Below are 22,812 nucleotides of genomic sequence, written 5' to 3'. Positions count from 1 at the left end.
CTTAATTATTTCAACATTTTCATTCTTTAAATTCATTAGGCATTTCTTTGCTATAGCCTTTGTATTCAATAATATCATCAGTGCCTTTCTGTGAATTATAATAGGATGGAGTTTCAGAAAATGTGTATATTTTCTTTCTTGTATCATAGAGAGGAAAGCTCAGTATTTTCATTTACATATTTTTATTAATTTAATGAATATTTATTGTGTGCCCTCCTTGTTTCAGGTTTGTGCCAGTCTCTAGGACTATATACGTCTACAGGACAGACATATTTTGCTTCTTTTTAGTTTCATAGGTAATATAGACAAATACGTGGGCAACTAAAATACAGAGAATTCTTAGTACTGTGGAGGTACATAGACAGGGCACCTTGAAGAATCAGGCATGTTTTTTTGAAAAGCCTTAATATCTTGGCTCAAAGGAAAATATTCTTTAATCCAGGAAAGCCCAATAGAAATGTGAAAGCTGAATTGGTAAAGAATGGAAAAGAGAGGGGTAGGGAGAGTGTTAGACAGTAGTGATATATGTGTGTGTGTGTGTGTGTGTGTGTGCGCGCGCGCGCGTGCGCGCACACACAAACCTCTACAGATTGCTAGATCTTAGTTATTGTATGCATGTATGATGATTTGTATTTGCATCAGAGTTTTAAAGTGTCAAATATTCTTTGCTTTTTGAACCTATTATCAGCAGGCTTACTGATTCCTCTTCACCTAAATCATGTTGCATTTTAAAATCCTACAGAAAGCTCCCTGTGGAAAGGTCTTTGAACAATAGGTGGACGTAACAATTCTGTGCCATATGTGCTGCAATTTCTAGCAAAATGCAGTGTGTTAAAACTGCTGCAGTGGTCTCAGTTTCCTTGCTTTGGGGGGACTATTTCCCTTTCTTGCAGTTACAATCAGGTATTTATGTTCATTTAATTTATACAGATTGGGAAATTATACTATAGAGTGTGTATAGAAATGGAAATGTAAATCAGGAAATAGTTTAAAACAAGAAATGATTTCTCTTGTGCTATTAACAGCATGCATTGCAAATTCATGCAAGGCAGTTGAGAATAGTGTGCAGTGTGCTGTTTACCCAAGTTTCAGCTTCTGTTAGAGGATGTCTATTTTTATATATTACATCATCTCTGCTGCAGAACTCCCGTGTCCACTGGGATTTACTGTTCTTTCATTCCATTTTGAAAGAAAGCTTGTGTTGATGTCATAATTGGACCCATCTTTTGGTTGCACTTGGAAATTGAAAGTAATAAGGGTGTTGTGCAGCAAATCATGCAATATTTCAAGCAATTTATTTGTCAGATCATTGCTACTTTGTCCTGCCTCTAATTGTGAACACTGGTGGCTTTCTGTACTTGTATATGTTTTAAATATACTTGGCTAAAATTTAGCTTTTAGTCTCAACTGCAAAGATCCTGTTCATCTTAGACTGTTTCATTTCTTATGTGCTTTTTTTTTTTTTCCATGAGATTTTGTAGTGCTACATGCTGATTTGAAAAATGTCTCTTTTCTTTGGAGAAATCTACTTTGATATTCAGACCTATTTCCTACCTGTGCTGAATTGATCTTTTTACAATTAAGTTATCAGTAAGTTGTCTGTTTCACTGTTTGAAATATCAGGTGACTAGAAATGTTCTCTTTTGATTTTGAATCCAGTGTTAAAACATTATTAACTTGAAATGCCTTTCTATTGGCCAGAAGATATTGTTGACCTCTGGAAGAGGTTTGTATTCAGTGTATAGATGTAAGGTTTAAGTCCCTTGTGAAAGGAAATATTTAAACTAATTATATTAAATGATTTAAAATGCCTACTATGTTATACATATTTATGTATGTAAAATCTCCCCCTATTCTCTCAAAAATTTAGTAATCCAGATCTCAATAGTAAACCATTTTTCCCTTTGCTAAAAAAAAGAAAAAAAATTGATTAGGAGCACACTTACACTTTTAAAAAATAACAGCTTTATTGAGTTATAATTCATACACCATACATTTTACCTGTTTAAAGTGCATAATTCAATGTTTTTTCTTTTTTTAAGTAAAAAACACATAACATTACATGTATTATTGTAACCATTTTTTTTGATATTCTTTTTTTTTAATATAAAATTTATTGTCAAATTGGTTTCCATACAACACCCAGTGCTCATCCCAACAGGTGCCCTCCTCAGTGTCCATCACCCACTTTCCTCTCCCTCCCCCCCCTCCCCCGCAGTCAACCCTCAGATTGTTCTTAGTTTTTATGAGTCTTTTACGGTTTGGCTCCCTCCCTCCCTGTTTTTTTTTTTTTTTTTCCCTTCCCCTCCCCCATGGTCTTCTGTTAAGTTTCTCAGGATCCATTTTTAAATGTATAGTTCAGTAATGTTAAGAATATCAATAGTAAACTTTTGACTGACTTGAACATACCCAGTTCACATTGTACTTAGTACCCTTTGTGGTTTAAAATACACACAAGCTGAAAAATAAGAAACTTTGGAAAAAAATAATTATACGATCTATTCGGGGGAAAAAGCTTTATTGAGTAATTGTTTGTATTAGAGCAATTTCTTATGGACTTAGTATGGGATCAAGCAGTCCTTTATTTTTTCTGGTCTTCCTTTCTCTCTTTCAAGTGAAACATAGGTGATAGTTGTGTGTAATACGGAATTGGGAATTGCTAGCGTAGTGAAGAAATGATGTGACAGTCGAGTGAGGCAGCCTGAAATATGAATTACTTCTTGGGATAACTGATTGGCAGGCTAATTCAGAAGAGACAATTTTGAGGATGAAAAAGAAAATATTCAAATTGTCTTGATTTTTACTTAGATTGAGGATAATAATGATAATTGGTCGCTTGTGGTTTTGGTACAATCCAGACGGCATTTGCAAATGTTTGAAAATAAAGTTAAAATCTCAAAATAAGGGGCATCTGGGTGGCTCAGTTGGTTGAGCAGCCGACTTTGGCTCAGGTCATGATCTTACGGTTCATGAGTTCGAGTCCCACATCGGGCTCTGTGCTGACAGCTCAGAGCCTGGAGTCTGCTTTGGATTCTGTGTCTCCCCTCCTCTCTGCCCCTCCCCTGCTCACACTCTGTCTCTCTCGCTCTCTCTCAAAAATAAATAAACATGAAAGAAAATTTTTAAAAACTCTAAGTAACATTTTCCTTTCACTAATTATTATCATACTTCTACTTTCTATCCATTTCTTTATATAATTTTTAAACCGAACCTTTAACAAACTGAATCATTAGAAATTTTGGAATACTCAGGAAAGTTTTTAGAAAAAAAAGATCGTTTTGCTGTTTGTTAATTTGTAAAATAAGCATATCTCCAACTAATTAGGATGTAGAGAATACTTCGGCATCACTGATAATCTCAATAATATTGATGCCCTCGACAGTGAGCATTATTGATGAGCACTTGAGAGCTTCAGTCTTTTTGTCTCCTTGGTACGAACATTTTCCTAACTTTAATTAGACTGGAAGATTATGAGCAGCTAACCATTCTTCAAGTGGATTAAGGTCTTAGAAGGTTCAGCTGAAGTGGTATTTCATGTAAACAAAGGGTTTTGTCTTAAAAGAATCTATGGATGGTTGGTAACTGTGCAATCTTTAAAAGAGCAAAAGTGCTGATTATTTTCTAATTCATCTTTTAGAGCTGTAGTTGTCAAAGTTTTGTATCTCAGGACTCCTTTACACTCTTAAAACTTTTTGAGAGCTGCAGCAAGCTTTTGTTTGTATGAGTTATTCATGTCATTTTTTGTCATATTAGAAGTTGAAACTGAGAAATGTAGAAGTATTTATTAATTAACTTTAAAATAATAAATGTATTATACATTATATAAGTTTTTTTTTAGTGAAAAATATATTTTACAAAACAAAACATTTATAAGAAGAGTAGTGTTGTTTTATACTTTTCCAACTATGTTTAATATTTTGCCTGATAGGAGACAGCTGGATTCTCATATCTACTTCTGTTGATATGCTCTTCTGGTTCAAGTACATAAAGTGTATGAAGAAAAACTGGTCTCACACAGGTAGTTGGAAAAGGCCGGGGTATTTTAACAGCTTTTTCAAATAATCTAATTGATACAGTTCACCAAAATTTGACACATGGTAGTTTCTTAAAAATTTAGTTGCAATAAAGAATATAAAACTGTGTTGGTGAACTGATTCTCTTTTATTTAAACCCATTGGTCTTACTTACCCATAGATCTTTTTACTTATGTATGATTTTGGTCACTAAATTAGGCTGTCATCCAAATTTTGGCATGTTACACAGTATCAAAAAAAATCACATTTGTTAATATCACTACCAGTCTCATTTAAGAAGCCTTACTGATGGGGAAGCTGTCAAGCTTAGGGTGTTAGATGTAAATTTTTCAAAAGTTTAATTTTTACTTGAAAGCTAAAATTTTGTCATTGGCAAACACAGTATCAGCTGTTTTCCTTGAAGTGACAAGCTCAGTTTGTTCATTTTCAAGAAAATATCTGCCAAATACGCAATTCTAAATAACCGTAGTTTGTCCATTGCTTATTCTTCAAAATAAAAAGTTTTCCCAAGTCCAGGGGTCCTTCTGAACAGAGTCCTTTGTGACTGCATAGGTCCCACACCTTTGAAGCTGACCCTAACCTTGTTTCTTTCCTGTATGATTTTCATCACTACTTCCTTTTCCTCCTTGCTGCTCAGTTCTCTTATAGATACTGAAAGAAAATGGTAAGATCCCAAGCTAACTTTGGGTAGAATCAGAAGAATTTTAAAATATTTTACATTAAATAATTGTGTTTTAAATGTATTAATTGTATTGGATGGTTACTAACAATCCATTTTGATAGTGATTTTAAAAATAGACATTTTTACTTACTTTATTTAGCATTTCTCATTTAGAGCTTTTTTCCCTTTAGGAATTTTATCTAACCACCCACCCAATCCCCCCCCCCCCCCCCCCCCCGCCCCACTAAGAAAAAAGTACTAACACCTGTTCCCTATTAAGACAATTATAAGCCATTATGTGGAATTACAAAATATTTAAAATTTTTATGTCATTTTGTATGGTAATGAAAATATAGTCATTATAAGTGTGAAATATCTGTTAGATAACATTTAAAAATGGAGTTTTGATCTTAGGTCAACCAATAAGACTAGTTTTAGGTTTCCTCCCCCATACCCTCAAAAAAATAAAAGATCACCATGGGTAGTTTTTAACAACATCCTGTGGGTGATTAATAGTTAATGTTCAGGATAATCTAATCCAATTTATTGCAAATTATTTCAGTTTGATTGTACGAAATAAACAAATAACCTAGTAATGTATTTAAAGTGTTTTTCTTCTCAAAATTCCAGCTCTTTCTACTGTTTTCCTAGATTTGAATTATTTTCTTTTTGTTACCCTCTACTTTGAATCCCTACTGTCTTTCTCTCTTTTTTTAATGGGCTCATTTTGTTTTGTTTTGTGTCCAAATAAAGACACTGCTTTCAGTCTTTTCCATCCACTTGTTTTGCTTATGTTAAGACATTAGTGGCTAGTTTCCTTTGTCATCACAAAGTGTGATTTACTACTGATTGTGCTCAGAGGTTCAATGTAATTCAACAATCAACTGCTAAAGCAAATTATCTGAAAGGGTAGAGCTGCCTTTGGAAAGGGATGGAAAAATGCCCCTCTTTGCTCCACAAATTTAAAATGGTGGGCTGGTTTCTCTTGATGAAAGCTGAAATGGCCACATGAATATTCTGTAGGGTTAGTGGTTACTGTAGACTCAGGTATCCTTTCTTACATAGAGAAATGTCTCCTTTTAAATAATTGTCTTGAGGTGCCTGGGTGGCTCAATAGACTGAGCGTCCAACTTCAGCCCAGGTCATGATCTTGAGGTCCATGGGTTCGAGCCCCGCGTCGGGTTCTGTGCTGACAGCTGAGAGTCTGAAGCCAGCTTCGGATTCTGTGTCTCCCCCTCTCTCTCTGCCCTTCCCCCACTTGCGTGCTGTCTCTCTCAAAAATTTAACATTAAAAAAATTAAAAAATTTTTGAAAATAGTTGTTTTATTTTCTTCCCCACTTATAAAATAGAAGCCATCAAGAAAAATAGGTTTTGTTAAACATTTGTTCTAAGACAGTCTTTTAGTGAGCATTTCATATGATGAGCAATACATTTTCCTTAGGTCTACCACACTGTTGAACTGTCCAGGATGATTTCTAAAGTTCATCCCTCATTTCTTGTTTCCTGCCTTAACCCACTTAGTGTTGCGGGTCCAGCGTAGAATGAATGAGTGAATGCCTTATCTGTTTAGTATTTAATTATAGATTTATGATTATGTGTTAATACTATGAACTGCTACTTTATGGCACAACCAGGAGACATAGTCTCCAATGGATATGATCCATGTTGCCAGTTCCAACAATTGTAATAGTCTGATGTATATAATTAAGTGTTCTAGTATTATTCTTTTAAAATATCAGCATGGTAGTAAATGAAAATTTCAAATTGTAACTAAAATATGAATAGGTAAAATAGTCCGTGTTTTTAGAGCTTTTAAGAAGAGGGAACAATTAGATGTGTGGTTTGGGCTTTGTTATTCATTTATGAGGAGGATTAAATATTGTCATCTAGAGCTCATGTGGTCATATAGCATAGGCTGACTTCTTTTTCAAGAGAACACTTAAAAAATTTCTGTGGCATCTAAAATATTTTCTATATTGAGACAATCTTCTATATTTACTTATCTTCTAGGCAGATTTACCTTGAAGTATTTCCTGTCTGGAATATATTTAATAACAACAGAGGAGCAGTCGCAATTCTATTCCTGATAGTGAAGTACATTGATTAATGCTTTCGTTTATAAGCATAGTCCTTTTCTTTTAGAATAAAGATTATCCAACCATTATGAAAACTTATACATTTTGGTATTTATTTAAAGACACTAGATTTTGAAAATGATAGTATGTTTGTTAAAAATTAAATTCCTGGGCGCATAGGTGGCTCCTTCGGTTGAGCGTCTGACTCTTGATTTCAGCTCAGGTCGTGATCTCGCGGTCTTGAGATGGATCTCTGTGTCAGGCTCTGCGCTGAGTGTGGATCCTACTTGAGATTCTCTCTCTCCCACTCTCTCTCTGCTCCTCATCCCCCAAATAACTAAATAAACGTAAACAAATTAAATTTCTGAAGAGAAAATAAAGTCTTTAAAACAGATTGTATCTTGTATCTCGTATGCCGTATTACTCCTGCGGCACACTGTGTGGTGCTCAGCAGCATCTTGGTTGTATGTTGGTGTCTTTGGATCAAACTCACAGAATTGACATTGCTGAATATTTGTAGGAGCAGAACTGTAGATCCACCTACATTAACAGTTCTACACAGGATATCTTTAGAGGGATGTTAATCCAAGCCATCTATGCAATATTATATATTATACACTATATATTACACAGCATTAACTGTTGAATTGCCCAAACCTTGAGTGCAACTGACTTTTTAGAATATCTTGGAAGGAATAAAATTTGCCCTTATTGGATCCTTATGCTGTATACCAGTCGGCTCGGTGATACATCTCATATATTTTGTCAATAAACCTTGTAGTCCTAAACACTTAGGTGATGGTATCTCCACTGAAAGGAGATAAGCATGCTAAGGGCAAAGAGGTTAACTTATATGTTCAATGTTCTTGGTACTCAGAGTCACACCTAGACATTGGTCTTTTCCATTCCTGATATAAAAACTTATTTATTTTAAAAAATGAATTTAACATATATTGCTTTTATGTTACTTGAGTTTTAAATTTGATCTGAAAGAGATATGTATCAAATAATCTAACCACTTTAGATGCCGGATTGAAATACCCTTAAAAGACATGGCTAGAGCACAGAATGTCTAGTGTGAAAAATAATTACTAAATTATATTGGCAGAGATGGTAGGCTTTGGCTGATTCATCAGTATTTTTGTTGCAAATAAGTTTTTCCTTTTCAAACCATGTCATATCAAGAAAGCACAGAATTTTTTACCTATCTTTAACTTTCCTAATTTCATTCCAATACAGAAATGGGTTTTAACTGTTAAGTAGTACCATTTCATAACAAAGATGACTTTGTAATTAATTAGTGTATTTTAAAAGTTAGGTTCACTAATGTTATGAGTAACAAAAGCCAAATCTTGCTGAGAGATTTTTTTGTAAATACGACTTTTTTTTTTAAGTAGGCTCCATGCCTAGCGTGGAGCCCATTGTGGGGCTTGAACTCAAAAGATTGAGACCTAAGCTGAGATCAAGAGTTGGATGTTTAACTGACTGAGCCACCCAGGCACCCAGTATGACTTTAATGGATCAAAACAACTTACAGTTGTCTGAAAGTACTCATAGTTTTTAGAGATGAAAAAATAGTCTCAAATTATTTGCTTCTGCACCAGAGAATATTGGAAGTATTTTGGTAATATTTAAGAATATTAAAAAACATATATTAAGTAATTTCAAGGGATTTAAAAAACATCTATAAAACTGATTATCTAGTTATATGCAATTTTTAATCAAATTATTGCTAACATTAAGAAAATTATCTTTAACCTTCTTCTAAATTTGGCAACTTTTAATTTATGAACTAAGGATGTTAAGAAAACTTCTAATCTATTGTCTAATTAGCACTGTAATTGTTAAAAAGTAAGGGCATTTTAATATTTCCCCTCTGACTGCCAAAATAAGGAAGATAGAAATTTCAGAATAAAGGAATAGTCACTGCCAGGAAATCTTCTTATAAGATAGATTTATTTCCATTCAATGGCTCTCTCTTTTTCTGTTGTTCTATTATCATATCACCCCTTTTATCCCCATTTTGCTACCAAGCCAATGTTTGGTAATGGCCATGTTAGATAAGATAACCGTAGGACCTTGAAAGGATTTTAGGGATCTCCCAATCAAAACCCTTAACAATTTATTTTTCACTATAGAATCACTGAATTTAGCCTTTGCTATACGTTTTTTGTTTTTTTTAATTTTTTAGCATTTATTTTATTTTTGGGACAGAGAGCATGAGCGGGGGGAGGGGGCGGGGAGAGAGAGAGAGTCTGAGAGAGAGAGAGAGAGAGAGAGAGAGAATGAATGAATGAATGAATGAATGAATGAATCTGAAACAGGCTCCAGGCTCTGAGCTGTCAGCACACAGCCTGATGTGGGGCTCGAACTCGGGAATGGTGAGATCATGACTTGAGCTGAAGTTGGACGCTTAATCAACTGAGTCACCCAGGTGCCCCCCCCCAAATTTTAATTACAGTTAGCCCTTATATTTGCAAGATAGTCCTTACATAATGTGTCAAAATTATATCCTACTGCCTAGTACAAAGCAAGGGTTTAGTAAGTCATAGCAGTTATTATTTATTATAGGAAGGGCTAATAACGAAGAAACTTTTCCTTAAGTTTAGCCTAAATCTGCTTCTCTGTAATTTTAGTTCATGGTTCTAGATTACTTCTAAAGCAACACAAATGAATATTCATATTCCACTTTCATATCACTGTACTTCAGATAGTTAAAGAGATCCTACTCCATTAAGCCTCTTTTCTGTGTTAACCGATCCTAACTTCTTGTAGCTTTCCTAAACACCTTAGTAGGTTTTCTGCTCTTTCAGTACACAGTTTATTATTATGTCTCCTAAATTATGATGTCTAGAACTGATTGCTACCACCTACATAAGGTCCTACATACCTTACAGTGCAGATTACAGTGGAACTTTCTGTCTTCCTTGCTCTGGACATTGTATGCCAGATAACGTCACCTGAGATTATCAGAGTTTTAAGGCATTGTGCATTGGCTCATATGGAACCTTTAGCCAGCTCCATTTTAGAGATATCCTTCCCACCTCCCCCCACTCCTATGAAGTGTTTCTCCAGCCTGATATCCCTCATGTTGTACTTGTGCAAGTGACATTTTCATAGCACACATGTAGGTATTTATATGTATCCCTGTTAAATTTAACTTTTCTTGTGTTAGCCTACTCTTTTCACCTGTCAAATTATCTAAAACACCTACTTTTGTCAGTAAACAAATTGGACGTCTTTTATGGTTATACAATTATCCTGTGTCTGTTTTGTAATCTTAAAGCTGGTATAATAATACTTCACAGGGTAGTTTTGAAAAAGTTTCAGTGGAATCACTTATGCATTCATTTCTCTTTTTGAGTAATTACTGTGTGTTAAGTACCAGAGATAAAGCATCTTTTCTCATTGACAATGTTAAATAAACGAAATGTATGGTCCCTGCCTGCAGCGAACTCATATTCTAGTTTGTGATCAGTAGTACTCTTTTTATTAAGTAAAAATGGAGGGAAAATTAACAACTCATCGTGCTTGTGTAAATATATTAATCATAAGGGAATATCTTACATGCCAAATTTGTAATCATGGTAATAATTGCTATTTAGTTTGTAGTGTTGCTTTGTGAAATACTATAGTAGCGAGCCCATACTGAGTACCAGTGTGTAAGGACTTCACCTCCACAACTGAGCATTTCAAGATGAAGTCTGGTATTTCTTAAAATAGATTCTAGGAAATGAAATAAGCTTTGTTAAATCAGCTATTAAAGTCAGATTATTTTGGGGGAGCCCCTGTTGGTTGAGTGGACAACTCTTGATTTCAGCTCAGGTCATGATCCCATGGTTATGGGATTGAGCCCGTGTTGGGCTCCAAGCTGGGCATGGAGCCTACTTGGAATTCTGTCTCTCTCTCTCTCTCTCTACCCCTATCCCCTGCTCATGCTCTCTCTCTCTCTCTAAAATAAATTAAAAAATGAAAAAAAAAATTACAGTCAGATCATTTTTCAAATAAGTGCATTTTAAAAAAGCACCATTCTTTTTTTTTAATGTTTATTTATTTATTTTGAGAAAGAACATGTGTGAGTGGGAGAGAAGGGGAGGGACAGAATTCCAAGGAGGCTCTGTGCCATCAATGTAGAACCTGATGTGGGGCTCAATCTCATGAACCCCAAGACCATGACCTGAGCCAAAATCAAAAGTCAGATGCTTAACTGACTCAGCCACCCAGGCACCCCTAAAAAGCCCATTCTTCTTTTCCTCCTCCCCCTTCCCCTCCTCCTCCTCCTCCTCCTCCTTCTTCTTCTTCTTTTAATGTTTATTTATTTTGAGAGAGAGAGAGAGAAATCCCAAGCAAGCTCCGGCTGTCAGCACAGAGCCCAAAATGGAGCTTGATCTCACAATCTTGGGATCATGACCTGAGCCAAAATCAAGAATCAGATGCTTAACCAGCTGAGCCACCCAGGTCCCCGAAAAGCCCCCTTCTTGATGTTGAAATTTCTCGTTGACTTACAGGTTTCTTTATTTTGTTTTTCTACATGTGTCCTATTATGTTATCTTTTAATCTTTCTTTTCTAACATGTACCATGTAAATATTGAGCCTGTTTATTATGCATAAGTTATTATGTTACTTTTTCCAATTATGAAACAAAGGTAACATAAACAGTTTGTAGTTTGGAACTTTTTTTGTTAAAGAAAGAAAAATCCTATATAAATAACCTGAAAGCCTCCACCCAAAAAACTGGTAGAACTGATAAATGAATTCAATAAAGTTGCATTTAAAAAATCAATCTACAGAAATCTATTGTATTTCTATACACCAATAATGAAGCAGCAGAAAGAGAAATTAAGAAAACAATCCTATTTAAAATTGCACCCAAAATAATAGGATATCTAGGAATAAACCTAACCAAAGAGGTGAACGACTATACTCTGAAAAAGATTGTACTCTGAAAACTAAAACACTGATGAAAGAAATTCAAGATGACACAAAGAAATGGAAAGACATTCCATGCTCATGGATTGGAAGAACAAATACTGTTAAGACATCTGTACTACCCAAAGCAGCCTACACATTCAGTACATTTCCTCTCAAAGTATCAACAGCATTTTTCACAGAACTAGAACAAAAATCCTAAAATTTGTATGGAACCACAGAAGACCCCAAACAGCCAAAGCAGTCTTGAAAAAGAAAAGCAAAGCTGGTGGCATCACAATCCTGAACCTGAAGTTATATCACAACTGTAGTTCTCAAAACAGTATGGTCCTGGCACAAAAATAAACACATAGATGAATGGAACAGAATAGAAAACACAGAAATAAACCCACAATTACATGTTCAATTAGTTTTCGACAGAGCAGTAAAGAATATCCAATGGGAAAAAGACAGTGTCTTCAACAAATGGTGTTGGAAAAACTGGACAGCAACATGCAAAAGAAAGAAACTGGACCATTTTCGTACACCTACATCATACATAAAAATGAATTCAAAACAGATTAAAGACCTAAATGTGAGACCTGAAACCATGAAAATCTTAGAAGAGAGTGCAGGCAGTGATTTCTCTACCATTGGCCATAGCAACTTTTTCTAAATAGGTCTTCTGAGGCAAGGGAAACAAAAAGCAAAAATAAACTATTGGGACCTCATCAAGATTAAAAGCTTCTACACAGCGAAGGACACAACAAAATGAAAAGGCAAGGGAGAAGATATTTGTAAATGACATATTTGATAAAGGGTTATTATCCAAAATATTTAAAGAATGTATAAAACTCAACACCCAAAAAACAAATAATCCAACTAAAAAATGGGCAAAAGACACGAACAGACATTTTTCCAAAGAAGACATATATATGGCCAAGAAACAAATGAAAAAATGCTCATCATCACTTATCATCAGGGAAATGCAAATCAAAATTACAGTGAGATGTCACCTCATACCAGTCAGAATGACTAAAGTCAACAACAAAAGAAACAACAGGTACTGATGAAAATGTGGAGAAAGGGGAACCCTCATGCACTGTTGGTGGGAATACAAACTGATACAACCTCTCTGTAAAACAGTGTGGAGGCTTCTCAAAAAGTTAAAAAAGAACTCTATGATCTAGCAATTGCATGGCTGGATATTTTCCCGGAGAATACAAAACACCAATTTAGAAGGACACATGCATCCCTGTGTTTATAGCAGCATTATTTACAATTAGCCAAGATATAGAAGCATCCTGTGTCCATTGATTGGTGAATAGAGAAATAAAAAGTAGTATATATACACAATGGAATGTTATTCAGCCATAAAAAAGAATAAAATCTTTCCATTTGCAATGACATGGATGGAATTAGAGAGTATAATGCTAAGTAAAACAAGTCACTCAGAGACAAATACCATATGATTTCACTCATATATGGAATTTAAGAAACAAAACAAATGAGCAAAAGGAAGGAAAGAGAGAGAGAGAGAGAGAGAGAGAGAGAGAGAGAGAGGGAGGGAGGGAGAAAGGGAGGGAGGGGGAGAGAGTCCAACCAAGGAACAGAGTCTTAACTATAGAGAACAAACTGATGGTTACTGGAGAGAAGGTGGGTGAGGGTGCGTGGGTGAAATAGGTGATGACGATTAAGGAGTGCATTTGTCATGATGTGCACCAGGTGATTAAAATAAAAACTTAAAAAAAAAAACACACTTGAGAAGAAAAAAGAAAGAGTCTAAAGATGTCTTTGGAACATATCTTTGCGATATATCTGGGTGAAATTTTTGGACTCTCAATTATGTTTTTCTGATACTAAATGCTAACTGAAGTAACAGGTTCCCAGTATTTGTAAAGCCTACATTTAAATTCAACTCATATTTATTCAACAGTTATTATGTGTCAGGCATTGTGTTGGTATCTCTAATTTATTTCATAATTAAATTATATTTATTTTTTATTAATTTTTTTAAATGTTTATTTGAGAGAGAGAGAGCAAGCAAGTGAGCAGCGGAGGGGCAGAAAGAGAGAGGGAGAGAAAATCCCAACTAGATTCTATGCTGTCAGCGCAGAGCTTGACACAGGGCTTGAGCTCACAAACCATGAGATCATGACCTGAGCCAAAACCAAGAGTGGGACACTCAACCGATTGAGCCACCCAGGTGCCCCTTAAATTACTTTTAATAATGAACTTGAAGTACCATTTTTATTTGGTCAAAGTGGAAAAAATAAAATTGTCTATTAAAGCTTTGGGGAGGATGCATGTGGAAGTCTTGTCTAAGGTAAACGCAGGTATTGAAGCGATTATGTGAAATGTAGGATTGAGTTATGGTATAAAGAATCTGTCAGAGGGGTGCCTGGGTGGCTCAGTCGGTTAAGGTCCCGGCTTTGCCTCAGGCCATGATCTTGGGGTCCGTGGGTTTGAGCCCCATGTTGGGCTCTGTGCTGACAGCTCAGAGCCTGGAGCCTGCTTCTGATTCTGTGTCTCCCTCTCTCTGCCCCTCCGCCCCTCACACTCTGTCTCTCTCTCTCAAAAAATGAATAAATGTTTTAAAAAGTCTGTCAGAGAATCAACTTTTCCTTTGAAATCAGAGTACTAATGGGGGGCACATATTGGGTTTAGGAGAAGAAAAACCTGTGACCATACCTCCTACAATAACTTTATTTTACTTTGTCGTAGTGCTTTATTGGTTTGTATATCCATAGGGAAAACAATATTTTAAAATGTCATTTCTTTGGTGAATGGTAAGATACTAGATATCAAATTTGTAAGATTTCTTGTTTCTAGATATCACAGAGTGAATCCTCTACCCGTTCCCACAGATTCTCTCCAAGCCTCTATAGTTTTTCCTCTCAGGTGAGGGAAATAGGGAAGAAATCAATATATAGTAGATAAATGAAGTAAGTGGTATTAGAATCCTGAAGTTCTATTTTGTATTTTTCCAAACCACCAAATCTATAATTTTATATACTCTATTTTTCTATGAAAGATGAATAAGTTATTGTAATGCTTTCCTTAAGTTTTGAACAAGCTCAATTAGAGTATTTGTAAAGTACATTAAGATCTGTGGATAAACAGTATAGATACTATAAATAAATAAACATAGTAATCCTAAATGCGATGAATAGTTACTGAGAAGAACAGGTCATTTCTCTCAGTTTCTAAGTAATTACAAAGCAAACACTTTAAATGTAAAAAATAGGAATGAATACTGTGGTATTAAATTTAGCATGGACAGGCCTTACATTAAGCAGTTTCCTGAACTATGTATATAATCTCTGTCTTTGGGATCATCGTTTCTGATAATTTAGAAGTCATTAGATGCCTTTGGCCCAGGACAGAAAGTTGTTACATGGTCCTTTTTCTAGCTGGATCTATTTAATGCTCTTTCCTAAATCTAGATGGTTAAAGAACAGAGCAAATAAAACTCAAATTCAGGCTACTTCAAGGTAAGTGTGATTTATTCTTGTTTGTATAAAATATGGGATTCTCTTAAATCTTCAGTTTATATCTTATTTCTTAAGCAGTGTTTGGCATATTATAACCTGGCATAATTGTGTTTCAATGTACAAAGTAGTAAGAATAGTAAAATTTCAGCGTTCCAGTCATGAGTTTTAGGATATGTAGGTTGTAGGCATGGAGCCAGATTGTGAGAGAAATCACACCAAGTCTCAGCACAGAAAAGCAACAGTGCCTGAGGATGTGTGATTTTCTGATATCACCTATCAGGTTCTCCCATTTAGTTTCCTGCTTGAGAGAAGTGGCACATTTCTCCAGAGAGAGGCAAGCAATGGAGAACCTTCACACATAAGGTCAGACATTACCAGCACAGGAGTAATTTGACTTAAATTTGGAGGAGAGTTTTTGTCACATGGACATGTGGGACATGGGCTAGATAGATGGTTAGTTCTTGGGCTGCCATTAACTGTGTGTGTGTGGGGGGGGGTGGTGGTAAAATATACATAACATTTAAATTGATCATTTTAGTCATTTTTATATATAGTTCATTGGCATTAGTCATATTTACAATGTCATGCAACCATTGCCACCACCCATCTCCCCGGTTTTTCCATTCTCCGAAGCTGAAACTCCATGCTCATTAAACAATAACTGCTTATTAACCCCCTTCCCCAGCGCCTGGCAACCACCATTCTCCTTTCCATGAATTTAACTACTAGTCTAGGAACTTCATATAAGTGGAATCCTATGGTATTTGTGTTTTTGTGACTAGATTATTTCTCTTAGCATGGTGTCTTCTAGGTTTATTCTTGCAGCTTATAATAACAGAATTTTATTTCTTTTGAAGACCGAGTGATATCCCATTGTATGTATATGCTACATTTTGTTTATACATTCATTTATAGATGGACACTTGACCTGGATTGTTTCCACCTTTTGATACCATGTACTTTTTTTTTTTAAGACTTTATTTTTTTTTTATAGCAGCTTTAGATTTACAACAAAATTGCGAGAAAGGTACAAAGATTTCTCATATATTTCATGCTTCCATATATACTTGGCCTCTGTCATTATTAACATCATTCACCAGAATGGTACTTTTTTTTTTTTAACCCAGGATGACCCTCCATTGACACATCACATTTAACTGAAGTCCATAGTTTACTTTAGGGTTCACTCTTGGTGTTGTGTAGTCATTTGGTTTGGACAAATGTATAATGACATATATCCATCATCATAATATCTTATAGAGTACTTTTCTTTGTTCTACTAATCAACTGTGCTCTACCTATTCATTACCCCTGGCAACCACCGATCTTTTTATTGCGTCCATAGTTTTACCTTTTCCAGAATGCCACATAGTTGGAATCATACAGTATTTGGCCTTTTCAGATGGGCTTTCTTCACTTAGTAATATGCATTTAAGTTTCCTCTATGTTTTTACATGGTTGAATAGCTCATTTCTTCTTAGTGCCTAGTAATACTCCCTTGTCTTGAAGTACTACCATTTATTTATCCATTTACCTACTGAAATTGATCTTGGTTGCTTCCAAGTTTTTGGCAATTATGAATAAAGCTGCTTTAAACATCTGTGTGGGTTTTTGTGTAGGGATAAGTAAATATCAAGGAGTGTGATTGCTGGATCACGTGATGCGTATGTTTAGTTTTGTAAGAAACCACCACACTATCTTCCGAAGTGGCTGTACAATTGTGCTTTCCTATTACCAACAAGTGAAGTTCCCATTGCTGCACATCCTCACCAGCATTCAGTGTTTGTTGTCCGTGTTGTGAATTCTGACCATTTTGAGAAGCAGGTGGTGGTATCTCACTGTTTTAATTGGCATTTCCCTGATGACAGAAGCTGTGGACGTCTTTTCATGTGCTCAATTTTCCATTTGTGTATCTTCTTTGATGAGGTGGCTATTAATGGGTCGTCGGCCCACTCATCAAGTTTTGTCTCATTCTTGAGTTTTAAGAGTTCTTTGTATATTTTGAATAAGAGTTATCAGATGCATATTTAGCAAATATTTACTCTCTATCCGTGGCTTGTCTTCTAACGTTGTCTTTTATGGAGCAGAGGTTCTTCATTTTAATGAATTCCAGCTTAGCAATTATTTCTTTCATGGATTGTGTTTTGGTGTTACATCTAAAAAGATGTCACCATACCCAAGGTTATCTAGATTTTCTCCTGTTATTTTGTAGGAGTTTTATAATTTTGCCTTTTGCATTTAAGTCCGTGATAATTTTGAATGAATTTTTGTAAAGGGTATAAAGTCTTCGTGTAGATTTATTTATTGCATGTGGAAGTCCAATTGTCCCAGCACCCTTTGTTGAAGAGACTGTCTTTTCTGTATTCTATTGCCCTTGCTCCTTTGTCAAAGATCAGTGCCATTTATTTTTATTTATCCACTTTTTAACGTATGTTTATTTACCTATTTTAAGAGAGAGAGAGAGAGAGCACCAGCAACAGAGAGACAGACAGTGAGGGAGAGAGAGAATCCCAAGCAGGTTCCACACTGTTAGTGCAGAGCTAGACAATGGGCTCAATCTCAAGAACCGCAAGATCATGACCTGAACTGAAAACAAGAATCAGACACTCAACTGACTGAGCCATGCAGGTGCCCCTGTGACATTTACTTTTATAAGTCATTCATTTGTTTATGGTAGAAGGAATTTTGATAAGAATTAGTTACAAGATCATTATGGTCTTGCTAATGTCCATTCCTAGTCACTGAAGAGTTTATTCATTCAAAAAAAGTGAGAGCCTATGATGTGTACCATGCTAGGTACTGCGAGTACAGTGAGACAAACAGACATGGTGCCAGCCATCATAGAGATGAGAGTGTAGCAGGGGAAGTGGACACTAACTACTTAAATAATTTCAGGATTAAATGTAAAATTAGAATGGTAATAAACATAGGGAAATGAGGCACAATATCATGATGACTTTGAAGGAATTTTAGCAGTATTTTTTAGGAGTGGAGTAAGAATCAATCAGGGAAGGGAGGGTGAAGGAATGTTCTAGGCAGAGGAAATAATGTGTAGAAAGGCCCCTTTGCTCATTCCAGGAAACAAGAGCAGCCCAGGTGATCTGGAAGGCATGAGCATGGCATAACTGTTAAAAACATAGAAATCTTGCATAGATAACTGTTAAAAACATAGACATCTTGTAATAAGAGTTTTAGTGTGTGTGTGTGTGTGCTGAGAGCAATGGGAAGCCATTGATGTGTTTTAATTGAAAAAAGGACTCAATAGATTAGGTTGAAGTGACCGGATTTTAGTTTTTAAAAGATCTCAGGAGGAGTATGTTAAATGGATAGGGTGGGTGAGATTAAAATTGAATCCAGACAGTCCTTAATACAGAGACTTTTGCAATTTTTAAGGCAGAAGTAATGAGTGGGCAGAAATGAAGAGAAGTCTGAATTTGAGAAAGGGTAGAGAATTTAATTAATGGAATATTGTGATGGACTGGACATGGAGAAAGATGTTAAGGAGAACATGTAGATGTATAAATTATATAATGGGACCATGATGGTCCTTCATTGAAAAAGTGCATGAGATGAAGAAATGATAGAAGCCAAAATAGGTTAACTCTTGAGAGATTTTAGTTGTGAAGTGTTGGGTATGAAGATGTTAGACTGCAGCCATGGGGAAATGTAGGATCTAAAGAAGCTTTCTGTTCTCTGTGTTGTTTTAGAGATGTGAGAGATCTGAACATATTTAAAAGCCAGTGTAGACTTGCTGGTTATGGGGGAGAGGTTGAATATATGTGGCGGGGGGGAGGGTAATGAATAATATAAGAAGTCTATGAGAAGGGTATACTGAGGATGGGCGGGAAGAAGGATCCAAAATAGTCATGTGGAGGGAATGGTTGCCTTTAGATAATGAGGGGGAAAAATAAAAGAGAGTAGTATAGGTGCAATGTTAAGGAGACAAGAAACACAAGTTAGTAAGCACTGACAATTCCAAAGTCAATTAATTGAAGTTGCTAGATTTTCCATCTCTGTTTTCTGTTAGGTTTACCACTTATGGACAGATTGACTATGAGAAATTGACCAGTGCTTCAGATTTAAAATGTCCTTATTCTTTGTCAACTATAATGCTGTCTTTTAAATAAATTGCTAACCCAGGTGAAATTAAGGTTTATGGTAGAATAACATATCCTCATTAAATTTAAACTCTCTACTTCTAAAAGTTTGAATTCTTTTATTTTTTTTTAAATCGTGAGTGTGTTTATTTTGATATTATTTGCAATGTGCCATGTGCGTGTGCGCGCGTGTGTGTGTATAGGTGTTTGTGAAAATCACATCTTCTAAATTTATACAAACCTTGTGAAATGTGCATTTTGTAAATTTTTGATAAATGTTTCCTGTAGCACAGTGATATTTCAGGGTGGGAAGGAGGTCACATCCATTCTCTTATCTTCAGATTGGTGAAAAATCATATTTTAGTTCAAAGCTGTTCAAGTAAGTCCTTGCTCCGTTTTCCCACCCTGTCTTCAGTGATATTATTTGGAGTCAGCAATCAATGGATTCCATCCCTCTGAGACTTGCTTAACCTACAGCTGCTGATATAATACAGGCAAGAGCTTGCTACTTTATCTGAATTGTCCATCGCTACCTTAATGAGTGAAATGGTTAAGTAGAGGAGGGGGCGAGTCTTAAGGAATGTGTGTACCATTTGAGCTGAATATTTCAGTGTATGTAGAGAGAGGGAGGGTGAGAGAGAAATCCACTTACATCACTAGAACTGCATTGAGTGTGAGCCTTGCAGGTTAAGAGACAGACTACAGTGTCTTGCTTTCTGCAGGAAGCAGCAATGCCGTTTGTTTCCTAAGAGGAATTTTTTATTTAGAAAAGGAAGCTTTCTCTCTACCCAGGAAATGGCTTTCCTTGTGCGTTGCTATGCCAACTGCCTGCAGCCATGGTCCTCCAAAGTAAGCACAATAATGTAATTATATTGGTGTATTGCATTCAGACTCATGATTCTCGAGATTGTGTGTGTGCATGTGCTGTGTTTCTGTTAGTGACTGTTTTGCTAGCAGTCATGCTTGTGTTGAGTGTGAGGGACAGACATCATTAAATTAAATGTCCATCAGTGTCATGCTGCTAAGATTAATTGTGCAAACTTGGTTAGTGGAGTGGGACAGAGATCACTGGTCACCACTCTGTCAGCATCATTAGCAGCTAGGGAGGAGGTCCCGATTCACATGCTCTGCCCTGATTTTTTTCTTTCTTTCTTTTTCTTTTTTCTTTTTTTCTTGGTTGGAGGGGTCCGTATGTGTGGTTGCAAATGAAACAAGAGTATTAACAATGCTTGGCTGAATGCTAGAGACTGGTTCTTCTAGCACCCTGACTAATATAATTCTGTATTAAGCCTTTTTGAGGAGAGTCTGTGTGCAGTCAGCCATTTTAGCTTTTTTTTTTTTTTTTCTTCTTTTGCCTCTTGTTCTTCAATCTCAGAAATGATCTTGTTCTCTTGGAAGACTGAGAGCTGTATAAGGTTTCCTCAGTCTTGTCATAGCCTAAGATGGTTAGAGTTTCAATGTTATAAAAATGGAGACGAACACCGTTGTTCGGATTCCTTTTCTGGTCTACAAGTGTGAGGGGTTTTTTAAGCTTTACCAGTAGTGACACTTTAAGCTGCAGCTTCGTTTCCTCCTCCCTCTTTTTTTTTTTTTTTCCTTTTTCTTTTTTAATTTAATGCTGTAGAGAGTGACTTGCCATCCATGAGAGATTGGTACATGATGTGTAAATTCAGTTCAGCATATGTTTCTTCATTATGAAACCACTAGCAGTCCCAGCTAACCATGGAGTTATGGGCCAGCAGGAGAAACATTCAGTAAGTATCGCAAATGCTGCTTGTGCTTCGATAGCACGTCCTAGAGAATTGCTTTAAAAATGGGAATTCTTGCTGCTTCTGTTCAGGGAAAACTGGTTTTTTAGAGGGTGTGATAGTCTGCTTGAGGGAGGGAGGGTAAGTTACGACCAGCTTGTTCTTCCAATTTTGTTGTGATTTTTTTTTTTTTTTAATTTTTAAACAAGACCAACAATTCATTTAAGGCAAAATATTGGACCGCCCGTTTTTATAGTCAGAAATTAGAGCTTGGCAATTCAGCTTTAACTAATACTCGAAGAGTTTTTGAGAAATGTTTTTGTAGTTGAATTTAATGAGAGATTATGAAAGGGGTTATTGGGAACAGACATCTGTGGTAAGGAATTCACATGTAGGTTTGAGGAAGGGAGGGAGAGCTTTGGGTATTGATTTGGTAATAAAACGTTTGGTCAGTGGGACTCATCTGACTTCTTAACATGCATTAATAGGTGATAAAAACAGAGGATAATTTTTTTTAATGCCACAAGTATTGCTTCTTTATAATTGATCCCATGAGTCAGCTATGCATTTGTCATGCTGAAATCCCACAGGCAGCTACTGCTGTTTGTGAGAAACACTCTTCTATGGTTAACACCAAGTCTGAGCCTCCTGTTTGAGGAATGTGAGTTCTCACAGTGCTACTTTTACATCACCGTGTTGGAAGTTTTCTGCCATCACACTAATTCATATGTTTTAGATCGATATATATTTTTTCAATTCCCCAAATGAAAACACATAAATTTAGGCAGCTTATATAGTAATCTTAAGTATTTTTGAATTGCCTATTTTTACACCTTAGCATGCAGCAGGTATTATATTAGGGTATAGGAATTATCTTTTGTGTACTCTAAGAAAGATAAGATGTTAAACTGCAAAAATAGAGATAAATCGCTGAAAATTTAAAATCTCTATAAATTTACAGAGAGGAGGCCATGAATTTAGAATATTTTGATACTTAGGTTTATGGGTATAGTTTAATTTTGTTCATTATTATGAACAAAATTATTAGCTAAACCCAAGAGGTTTTCTTAGATGAAGTGACTCTTAAGGCAGTATCTCACTTTTCCAAAGAACCACAGGATATTATTTTTTTTTTATTTATTTATTTTTAGAGAGAGAGAGAATGAGCAGGGGAGGAGGGGCAGAGAGAGAGGAAGAGAAAGAATCCCAAGCAGGCTCCACACTGTCAGCACAGAGCCCAATGCAGGGTTCAGTCTTACAAACCATGAGATCATGACCTGAGCTGAAATCAGGAGTCAGACACTTAACTGACTGAGCCACCCAGGCGCCCAGAACCAGAGGATGTTCTTAGGGCAGTAGCTGTGTTAGAAGCATGTTATGATACTGTGCTTAGAGCCCAGCCCCTTCATAATGAGATCCTAATGGTACCACACTAGTTAAAACTCTTTGGGTCAGATCCAGAAAAAGACCAGCCTTATACTTAATTTCACTAATAGGAAAGGTTATAGAGAAGTTCCACTGTAGTTTGATTTTATTAGCAGGACCTTTGAAATTAAGCTCTTCTGTAATCATGATTTTCCCACGTAAAAGAACATTACTTAAAACTACTTGAGGAGCCTCAGAAGAAAAGTTTAAACTTCAGATTCCTTGTCTACCTTTATCATATTATCCTTTCTCAAAATGAAGGGGGGGTATTTAAATTAATAATATAATTTTAATGGACAAAAAAAACTGTTAAAATTACTTACTGGTGGTGGTGGGGAAAGTATTACTAAATTTTTGACAACAAGAGCA

The 22,812-nt window shown here is 35.8% G+C and overlaps 1 protein-coding gene across 15 annotated transcripts in view; it reads left to right on the top strand.

Annotated features, from left to right (window-relative positions):
• Nucleotides 1-22,812, top strand: part of RAPGEF2 (Rap guanine nucleotide exchange factor 2) — a 246,268-nt gene that overhangs the window by 135,239 nt on the left and 88,217 nt on the right. For 2 of the 15 annotated variants that reach the window (XM_015063690.3, XM_027068331.2), the window contains exon 1: nt 19,005-21,024. The exons of 12 other annotated variants lie outside the window; for them this stretch is intronic. In XM_015063690.3, the coding sequence (XP_014919176.2) occupies nt 20,965-21,024 (60 nt within the window). In that variant the 5' untranslated portion in view covers nt 19,005-20,964. Of the gene's footprint in view, nt 1-19,003; nt 21,025-22,812 lie in introns of those variants that run through there. One more of the 15 variants, XM_015063689.3, reaches the window with a different exon arrangement.

Source organism: Acinonyx jubatus, chromosome B1 (assembly GCF_027475565.1).
Source record: "Acinonyx jubatus isolate Ajub_Pintada_27869175 chromosome B1, VMU_Ajub_asm_v1.0, whole genome shotgun sequence".
Lineage (NCBI taxonomy): Eukaryota > Metazoa > Chordata > Mammalia > Carnivora > Felidae > Acinonyx > Acinonyx jubatus.
This window is presented reverse-complemented; position numbering and strand designations above follow the sequence as displayed.